The following is a 10,407-nucleotide window of genomic DNA, read 5'->3' as shown; positions in this document are numbered from 1 at the left end:
CATCCTCCATTCTACCAATTCCTTTTGGAAAGCCCAGGCACTACTAAGGAAACCTGCACAGCAGTTTTACAGGGTATTAGACTGGCTTGTCAGAGAAAAAAACCATGTAGTTAGTGGTGCACGAAGACAGGTGCCCCCCAGTGGTAGTTTAGGACTATCAAATTCAGTATGTAACTTGATTCAGCCAAGTACTCCACACACTGGAAATTTCAGTCCTGTTTCTTATAGGCAAAAGCAAGCAGGCTGCTCCTTAAGAAGAGAGGAGCAATGCAGGGCTGTGTCTGGCTACTGATTAAGATCCACCTGCTCCGGTTCCCCTCAAAGCAGCTATGATTAAATAGCAAGTGGAGGGGAAACGTAACTGTTTAAAGCTAAGGCAACTCCACCCAGACTGAATGAGTACCTGCCACCCACAATGCCAGGAGCCTATTACCTGCTCATCTCAGAAGAAGCAGTGAGCAAACCAGTTGAGATGACTGTTCAATTTACTTTTATACAACACACGGCCAGAATGCAGCTGAACAAACTAACAAACACGGCTGAGTATAGACTTCGTGTCAAAAGTATCACCTTCCTTTATTCCGGATCCCTCTGCATCTGGCCTAAGATGACACCACACCAGGTTACATTTCTATACTCTTTTATTGACAGTTCAAGGGAGAACAGTTCATTTCTTCTTCTCCACATCCTGCTCTGCAGCTTCCTTGGCTCGTTTAGCACGGATTCCAAAGAGACGGGCATTTGCCCGGGCCATACGCAGGCTGGCAAAGGCTTTGAAGTTCTTCTCATCCTCAGAGATAACACGGGCCTTTTCCTTTTTGTAAACCTAGCAGAAACAAGAGCCAGATAGATTGTGTAACTATCTTCTCTGGAATCCTCTGGTCTATTCAATGTTTAGAAGAGTTACCTCCTGGTACAGATTTCTACTAGCGACAGGACACGGTGACTGGCAGGGATGCTTTATCAAAGCAGGAAGCCATGCCTGCAACACTATTCAATCAGGTACCTCATTTTAATCAGCTTTTGCATTTCTCAGCTCACACCACTGATGAGGTGAGGGAAGAAACGCAAAGAACAACAACCGCAGGGTAGAGTGAGACTTACCTCATAGTCAGTTTACACTCATTCGTGGATTACCACCATCAAGCATCAAATATAACCCTTCAAAAGTAGCAATGGTTCTAGAACAAACTGCAGTGACTGAACAAGTGAACAGCTTGTCACGTTATACTTAGTATAAGAGTGACCAGCCCTGGGTCACTGAAGACTAAATCACCAAAGCACAGGGCTGTGCATGGACAGCTGCTAACTCTTCCATCCTCAGTTCTGAGTTGCTGCAGGCAGAACCCTCAATTTCAGAGCAAATTCTCAGAGCTGAAACTGCATCCATTAGTCTATCCCCAGAAAAACACTGCCACTACTTCAAGCCCATGAACTTGCTCTTCGGCTCCCTCAAGGGAGCTCTGATTTAACCAACAGTTGGTTAAAAGACTCAGGGTTTCAGTTTTATACACTGGTAAAACTTTAGTGCAGCTTAAAGCAGTCAGCACTGTGCATCTCATTACACAATGGCAAAAAATCCAGAGACCCTGCTAAAGTTACACTCTCACAGTAAAATATTGAGATTAAAAAAAAAACAAAAACAAACCCCAACCCCCCCCCAACAGTATTTTATTAGAGCAGTGGTTCTTAAACTTTACTGCAGCCTGCACCCCTTTGGTTCTCAAAACATGTTCTCGCACCCCTTATCAAAAATCATTGAAGGAGGTCAGTTCTTTAAACCTAGATATATTTTTTGTCTGTATATTACAGTAATAGTTAAAAAATGTATAATGTTAATAATTACCTAGCTTTGATGAAACAAAGTAGTTGTACTTGCGTGCCTGTGCTTAATTTGTGTTTTTGATGATTTACCTTTTAAAAAAATTTGGCACCCGCAGGTGCCTCACACCCCAACAAAGGGCATCTCGCACCCCCAGGGGGTGCGTGCGTGCACCCCAGGTTAAGAACCACTGTACTAGAGAAATATGAGGTCAATTTTAACAAGTTCTTGTTCTTTTGTCTCAAGGTAACTGCTGCAGTCTACAGACAGTGAAACTTAACTGCAATGTCACAATGCAGCACTGAAAAAACCCATTTCTGTCGAGTTGGTTCTCTCTAGTATTTAGTGATACATCACAGCAGTGCCTAACCTCTGAACAATCAAACAAAGCGCATGATTTGCAGGTTCACTTACGTTCCTGATTGGCATAACAGGGCCAGAGAGCTGAGTTGCCATCTTGAGTTCTTCTGGCTGTGTAACAGAGGAAACAAGTGATTACTGAGTTCAGCCAGACAAGCTGACTCCTTTGGTGGCAGGCCTGTGGGAGCTGCCTGGGTTAGGGAACGTACTGTCTGGAGTAAAACATAAGCTCTTCAGTTTCATATATTAGCTAAAACTTAGGCCTGTGTGCAAGGCCCCAGCTTGGTGATCTGACTGGAGAATCTAGCAATACATGTTTAACAGAAAAAGTTCCATGGTTTGGACCTCAGGAATTCTGGCCCATATTGCAAACTGAAGAGCGGGCCCTATACTCCCACACACACACTACGGAAAGTCTTGGAAACACACAAGTGGAGAAGTGTGCTATTTCCCACTCCAACAGAGGACGCGCTAGTATTTTGAAGGGGCCAGCCTAAAGCAAACTTGTTTTTAAGAGAAATTCAACTGAACCCAGAATTTGCAAATGCACTGAGGAGTGTGACCTATTAACTATCCTCAGTTAAGAAAGATGGAAGGAAGCAAAGTCATCCTGAGGGCTTGACAAGGTGCTGATGCATCACCATTACTCCACCACCAAACTGCCTCTCCTGGTCACACCAAAAACAGGAACCAAGAATGTAAAGCTCTGATTCAAGTGCACAACACCAACTTTAAAAAAGTTAAACCAACCTGAAAAAATTTCAAGTTTACTATTGTTTCCAGTAACATCTCTGGCTCCCATATCAGACAGAGAAAAAAGTTACTTTGCAGTTTACTTTGTATATTCAAACAGCATTCAACTTCCTCTATTTGTCTGGCTCTCATGCAAAACAACAGGGCAAAGAAACATTTTAAAATGTGGCAATAGAAGGCAAAAGAATTAAGAAAGAGACCCTTGGGAGGAGATAATTTGTTTAACTATTTTTATCTCACTCTGAAACTGCCTATATTTCAAGTTCATTGTACCATTTTAAAGCTGTGCTGGTGCTAAACATTCACAACTAGATCTGCCTTGCTAACCAGTCTAGGATATGAACACACAGAACTACACTATTTTAGGTTCTAGTTGTACCAGTTATCAATGATATTCACATGACACTCCAGGGAAGTTGGAACAAATTGCCCCCAAGGAAACCCTTGTTACAGAAGACCTTGTTGGAGAAAAAGGGAAACTTTTAGTCTGCATATAAAGTAATTTCTACTTCAGCTTCTTCACATCCATACCTCCAGCAGTCCCAAACCAGGTTCAAAGGGATGTTTCCAGGACTGCCTACAATGCGCTTAGGGAAAACGTTAACCTGACAAAAAGGTCCAACAAAGCCACATTGAATGTTGTTTAGCCAGCCAGTATAAATGCAGGGCTTGGCTACACTTGCAAGTTGCAGCGCTGGTGAGGGGGTTACAGCGCTGCAACTTACTCGGTGTCCACACTTACAAAGCTCAGCCAGCGCTGCAACTCCCTGGCTGCGACGCTGGCTGTACTCCTGGTCTGCTACGGGTGTAGCGAATCCAGCGCTGGTGATGCAGCGCTGCTCATCAGGTGTGGACACTCACCAGCGCTGTTATTGGCCTCCAGGGTATTAAGAGGTATCCCAGAATTCCTGTCTACAACAAACCGGAAGGTACTCCCCGGAGCTACCAAACACAGCTGCTCTTTGCTCCAGCGAGCGAGCCGAGCCGAGGCTTTGGAATGTTCACAGCTGTTTGCTTGAGGAGACAAACAGCACGGGGGGGGGGAGGGAGTCCGTCGGAGAAGCTGCTTATCTGGTCTGAAGCCTTTTTACATTTAAGAGTGATTGAGAGAGGGGTGGGGGAAATGGCCAGAATTTGCAAGGCAGGGAGCTCACAGTGTCTGCTCCAAAAATCCGCTCTCTCTGTCTCCCCGACGCTCCCTGTCACACTCCACCCCACCCCCCTCTTTTGAACTTGCAAGGCAGGGAGCTGTCACAGTGTCTGCTCCAAAAATCCACTCTCTCTGTCTCCCCCACGCTCCCTGTCACACTCCACCCCACCCCCCTCTTTTGAAAAGCACGTTGCAGCCACTTGAACGCTGGGATAGCTGCCCACAATGCACCACTCCCAACAGCGCTGCAAATGCTGCAAATGTGGCCACACTGCAATGCTGGTAGCTGTCAGTGTGGCCACACTGCAGCGCTGTTCCTACACAGCTGTACGGCCACAGCTGTAACTCCCAGCGCTGCACATTTTCAAGTGTAGCCATACCCGCAGTCAGAGAAAAGCTCACTGACCAGTTTGAAAAAGTTTTAACACACTTTGACCCAATTCCTGTGGCAGACTATGCCATGTTAAAAACATTTAAGCAAGAAGCATGTTTAAATACAGGTAAAAAGCCTAGAGCACATAAGAGTCTATGGATGTTGCCTAGAAATCCCCTTCTTCAAATCTTTCATTTCACTACATACACCTCCTCACTGGAAGCACAGAGCCTACATAGCTGGAGCAAAGAAATACATGGAAATCCACAGAAATGCACCTCAAGCTGATACAAGTGTTTTCTCTGTATTAAGATTTACAGGTTGATAGGTGGAACTCCCCTAAAATTGACCAACTCACCACCTCTAAGTTACTCAGCTGATAAAACCTCTCTGTCCCTTCATTTTTTCTCATTGCTCTCTTTTGTAATTATTTATTTACATAGCGAGACAAATACTCAGGAAACTGTGGCTTGTTATCCACCCTAACTCATTAACTGCTTTTACTAAATTTCAACTGCTTAGGCAAAAATCAGACGTGGTGAGAGAGCTGCTAAATCTATCAAGGCTTTGATTCACAGCAGCTTCCCCTCAACAATGTGGCTTTAAATCACCACTGCACGCTCCACATTCCAGGCCCAGCTCCCAGCACAACAGAGCTGATATATGCTATAGCACATACCCTGGCCAACACCCAAGCTCACCCTGCCATCATATGTACCTGAAGGCACACTAGGGCTGTTCTATCAACCCTTTGCCAGTGGAAGAGCCCTCCCGTGCAGGGGCATTACATTAGGAGATGTGTCTAAGTAAACAATGCTTTACAGTAGAACATTAGAGGATTAGCCATAACCAACCCTTAGCACCACTGAGCAGGAGAAGGCCTTTAAAAGCTTCCAGGACCCAATGTACTTACAGAGCTGTCTCCCTTCTTGGGTGCAGAGGGCTTCCTTGGAAAGAGGATAAGTTTGGAGCGATACTCCTTCAGTCTTTGCACGTTGGCCTGCAGGGATTCTGTAGACTTGTTGCGTCGTCTGGGATCCACAGAGATCCCAATAGTCCGGGCAACCCTTTTATTGATGCCAGCCATCTGTAAAGTAAGAGAGTTAATGTCAACCCTTCAAGTGACTGTTATGCCATTGCGCTACTGAGTGAAGCCACTACAGTCATCAGCTGGAAAAGGGTTCAATACAGTCATCACAGAGACTACAGAGATTCCGGAGAAAGTGTCATCATTTGACTGTAAGGCCCATCAGAAGCAGGATGGTGATTAAGAAATATGAATTGTGCTATGCCCAGATGTTGGACAGCAACAGATAAGGCATCTCCAAAAGAGATTAGACTCAAATATAAGACAATACAAACTTACTACATGTTACGCAACTTTCAAGTCTGAGGTCAAACACTCCTTCAAATAGCAAAAGGAGGGCACAAAATCTGAGGCCACAGGGAAAAGAATGGCGGACACCACTTTCACCCACTGAAATAAGCAAGGGTCCTTATATAATTATACATTACACTGTAATGTGCAATTCCAACTGTAACAAGCAACTAGGTCATTTAAATCACATATGCCAACCTGACTCGTGCAGTTGGCTATACTAGGAAGGTTTAAATCAATGCTCTATCAGGTATCACTTACATCATGAGCCATTAAAAAACATCAGAGAACCAAAGGAAGCAAACTATTTCTTAGTGCTGAACAGTCCTGTAGACATTTGATTTTGCTGTCCCATAAGATGGCTGTATTACCATAACACTCACTCCCTCCCTCCCCTCACCTGAAGTTGAGTGGTTTAAAACCCTGGAATTGTGTTCAACTGGCAAGTTGACCATCTCTCTTTCATTTTCAAAACAAGCTTGTGTTCATGTTTGCTGCTGCCTACACATCTCATTCCCATACTACTGGAATGCCTGAAATTAATATGAATACAGGAAACCACCAAACACTAACGTAACCATAAATTCCTTTATTAAATCCAAAGTGATACAATTACTCTAAACATATATAAATAATATACTACATCCAAACTGTAACAAAACATTTGATCAAGATACTTACAAACAGGTTAAACTCAGCGTGCTTAGACCCATATTGGTCAGCTCTAATGTGGCCAGGCAGGTATTGGCAATGAACTTTTTTATACTTTTCAAACAAGTGATGTCGTAGCCAAGTATTGACTTCAGTTAACCAATTTCAGACAGTTCATCCTTATTTCCAGTCTTACCTGGATGAAGATCTACAAACTCCTCTCTTCCCAAGGCCTCTCCTTGCTGCCAACAGCTTTGCCATTGCCCCTGGATTCACACATGCTTTACTGGTGTGTGGGTTGGCAAGGGCCATGTTGGCTCATTTTAAGACAGATTCTCTTGGTCTTATTTAAAACCATGTGCAGTCATCCCCAAGGGTCAGAGGCCTTCTTCTTAGCTCTTTTACCTCATTTGTTATTCTCTGACCCAGACACAGAATCACAGAACTGGAAGGGACCTCAAGAGGTCATCTAGTCCAGCCCCCTGCATCCGCCCTACTTCATTCCTTCTGGCCTTACAACTTATTTTCAAGGCCTTCCTTCTAATTGCTAATCAGAGCCTTTCGTTACAACATATATTTTTTTAACCAAACTTAAGCTAATTAATTCTTTATTTTCATATTTATCCTGCACATATGATCCATTTTCTGTATTTACAGCAATTACATACCTATAGCGACCACCATCCTGTACTCTGAATAATAATATTGTGTTATCTAGGCCTTGTCTACACGGACACTTTACAGCGCTGCAAATTTCTCACTAAGGGGTGTGAAAAAACACCACTGAACTGCAAATTTCAGTGCTGTAAAGCACCACTGTAGACCAGAAGTGGGCAAACTACAGCCCGTGGGGACCATTCTCCCCAGCCCCTGAGCTCCTGGCCCAGGAGGCTAGCCCCAGGCCCCTCCTTCTTAATGCTCTGGGCGTCAAGCTTCTGGGGCAGTGCAGCTGCAGAGCACAGCCTCCCCTAACTTGCCCTCCACACAATTTCTGAAACCCGACATGGCCCATCAGGCTAAGAAATCTGCCACGCCTGGTGTAGACAGTACACCAGCGCTGGTAGCTACTCCCCTTGTGGGGTGCTGCAACTACACAGCCACATTAAAGCATTGCCACGAAGACACAGCCCTAGAAAATTCCAAAACGGCCACACGCACAGCCAGTTTAAACAGATATCCATTTGCCAACCATTCTGACCTGCTCACATCTTACACTAACTACTGACAGACTAACCAGGCCACGCAAGACAAGGAAATATATCACAGAGTTCATTTCAACCACCCAAAAACAAAAAATTGAGTTGAAACACCAAATTACAGTTGGATACTTTACTGTGCACCCACCCAACCCTGGACAGATTTATAGAATTTATCTGATGCATGTGAGCACACTCTACTAGGAGGTGCTAACCAACCAGTTATACTCACTCGCAACTCTTCCAAGCTGAAACCTCTGCCAGCACGAACTTTTGTGTGGTACCTAACAGTGGGACACCTCACAATGGGTCGGACTGGCCCTGACACTGGGCGTGGAGCAATGCGCCGAGCCTTTGCCTGACGGGCCTTCCTCCTGGTCAAAGAGAAATATCACAGCAGTCAACAAAAGGCTGTTTGTGTAAAATACATAACTTCTACATTGATAATCTTCTAAATGCCCAGGGGGACCCTCCCAGAGAAACACCAGGGTACATCGAACTTGCTGAGGTAAGGAATGTGTCCTCCAGTAACTGATGTGAACAAGGCCAGACTACATGCTCTCATAGTAAGCTACAGTCATCAGCTAAAAAAGGGTTCAAACAAATCATCAAAGCTGTGCAGAGATTCCGGAGAATTTTCATCATTTGACTGTAGACCTAATTAAAGGCATTAAACTGTTTTACTGGCCTGTGTGTTTACACCCACGGTAACTTTTAATCACTCTCTAACCACAACATGCCACAGGAGACACGGGGGTAAAATTCCCAAGTAAGTGATCTCGATGTCACAAGGCAGGTAGAGGCACTCAACTCCTGCATCTCACCAGACACTGGTCTCAGTGACACATGCAGCCAGCTGTCCTTAGCATCTCACCTGCGGATCTTCCTAGCAGGCTGGTTAAACCACGTGGCAACTCGTCTCTGCCAATCTTTGTGGAAATGGGGTTTCAAGATCATGCCATTTCGACTGGGTGCCATGACTGCTTATATCCCTGCAGACACAAGGCGCACGTTTAATGACAGCTGCAATTCGCGGCAGGCTGGGGTTACAGCAGGCAGCCCTCAGCAGCAGAGCGAGGCGAGGGCCCACCCCGGGGCGGCAGCACCCCACGAGCTGGGGAAGCGCCAGCCGCGAGAGGCCCGGCCAGGCCAGACTGCAAGAGCGGGTGGAACCAGCTCCCAGCAGCCCAGCGCGGCTGGGCCACACCGCACAGCCCTCCAGACACGAACCCCTGACCCGAGGGCTGAGGCCCGGCAGCCCCGCGCGGCGCGGCGCGCCACCCTGGCAACGACTGAGGCGAATGCCCGGCCCTGTCCGCCGGGGAGCGGCCCCACGGCCGGCCAAGCGCGCCTGCCCCGCCGCCGCCTCGCCCGGGCGCGACAGGCCGCAGGCAGCCCCCCGTGTTCGGCCGCCCAGGGCCCAGGCCCCGCGGGCTGCCCAGGCGGCGGATGCAGGCGGATAACCCTGCAGGGCCCGGTCTCCGCTCAAACCTACCTCCACGGGGGCAAACGGCCGACCGGAAAAGGAGGGGGTGACGCAGGGCACGCTGGGATATCAGGGCTACGGGAAACTGAACTAGTTACTGACCAATTAGAATAAGGACAAGGGGAGACCCGCCCAGCGAGCTTCAGCGCTCATCTCGCCAAAGGCCCCCTGCCCTTTACAAAGATGGCGCCCGTTTTAAAGCGGCCGCGTACGAAAAACCAATGAGTACCGTTACCTGCACCAGGTGGGCTACGAAAAGGCAGCTGACTGCACAGAGGAAGCGCTGAAGTTGCTCATCCATCACAGTTCATGGGAGATGGGTGAGGTCGCAGAGGACTGGAGATGTGCAAACAATTCCTAGCTTTAAAAAGGGGAACAAAGACAACCAGGGAATTACAGACCAGTCAGTCTACAACCATGTACAAGATTCACTTTATTTTGTAAAATCTTGGTCCTAATTTCTAGGCCATGTACACTAATCCCTCAAATTCCATACTCCCCACAGTAAAACAAAGTCCCTTAAATAAGATACACAAACAGCAAAGAGGAACAATCGCAACCTAGACTGAACTTTCATGACAATTCAAAAATAATTATGTTGTGAAACTGATTATCCTAGTCAGGAACTGTCCTGTTGGTGTAGCACATATAGAAGCTATTTGCAGCAGCAAGTTCTTATTTAGTTTGCTGTAAATCAAGCCCATGATCTTAAAAAATGATCTAGCAATAATGCTTAGCATTTACATGGTGAGCTACACCTTTGGGTGCAATACAAACATTAGTCCAATTAATTTACAAGCTACTTTGAAGTATGTGAGCTGGCTTAGCCACATCCATGTCCCCTACATCATTTATTTTAGATTCCAGAACTGAATACATCCTTGTGCATGAATCCTCCTGAGAGCCCTGCAGCCCTAGAGAGAGCAGCCTGATCTAATGGCCTGAGCCCCGGACTGCCCAACACTTCAGCAGTCTTGGCCTAGAGGTAACATGCACTTCTATTACCACACATACTTGCATGTAAAATGGTGACATAAAATTACAGCTGCCCAGAGTGTAACTATGCTGTTCCTACTCCATGTATGCATTCCATCAACCCCCATATTGCATATATACCTGGTCAGATATACATGGATGAATAATTCCTATAGACATTGTGACAGACCCAGGCCAGTGTGGTACAGGAGTCTGGTAGAGGGCAAATATACTGGTCACTGGGTGAGTAGTTTTCTGTTCCC

At 46.2% G+C, this 10,407-nt stretch overlaps 1 protein-coding gene and 2 non-coding genes across 3 annotated transcripts; all 3 read right to left on the bottom strand.

Moving 5' to 3' along the window:
• Positions 1-623: 623 nt before the first annotated feature.
• Positions 624-8,705, bottom strand: RPL13 (ribosomal protein L13). Its single transcript, XM_032764252.2, has 5 exons — positions 8,558-8,705; positions 7,916-8,057; positions 5,372-5,545; positions 2,237-2,293; positions 624-826 (listed from the first exon to the last, which is right to left on the bottom strand). Exons 1-5 carry the CDS (start codon positions 8,659-8,661, stop codon positions 668-670), a joined length of 636 nt encoding a protein of 211 aa, XP_032620143.1. The 5' UTR covers positions 8,662-8,705; the 3' UTR covers positions 624-667.
• Positions 5,606-5,690, bottom strand: LOC116815703 (small nucleolar RNA MBII-202). Its single transcript, XR_004371543.1, has one exon. It is a non-coding gene; the product is annotated as a small nucleolar RNA MBII-202 (small nucleolar RNA).
• LOC116815702 (small nucleolar RNA MBII-202) lies at positions 8,246-8,327 on the bottom strand. The gene has a single exon (XR_004371542.1). It is a non-coding gene; the product is annotated as a small nucleolar RNA MBII-202 (small nucleolar RNA).
• Positions 8,706-10,407: the final 1,702 nt, after the last annotated feature.

The sequence above is a fragment of the Chelonoidis abingdonii genome, chromosome 19, assembly GCF_003597395.2.
Source record: "Chelonoidis abingdonii isolate Lonesome George chromosome 19, CheloAbing_2.0, whole genome shotgun sequence".
NCBI classification, from domain to species: Eukaryota; Metazoa; Chordata; order Testudines; family Testudinidae; genus Chelonoidis; species Chelonoidis abingdonii.
Note: the sequence above shows the minus strand (reverse complement) of the source record. Positions and strands in the feature narration are given on the sequence as shown.

What these genes read in the sequence shown, in the direction of transcription:
- RPL13 (XM_032764252.2), bottom strand. Translation starts at nt 8,661, where the DNA reads ATGGCACCCAGTCGAAATGGCATGATCTTGAAACCCCATTTCCACAAA. An exon ending in TCAGCTTGGAAGAGTTGCGA is followed by an intron (nt 5,546 to 7,915) that starts GTGAGTATAACT and finishes CTTACTTTACAG; the next exon opens with ATGGCTGGCATCAATAAAAG. An exon ending in CCAAGAAGGGAGACAGCTCT is followed by an intron (nt 2,294 to 5,371) that starts GTAAGTACATTG and finishes TCTGTTACACAG; the next exon opens with CCAGAAGAACTCAAGATGGC.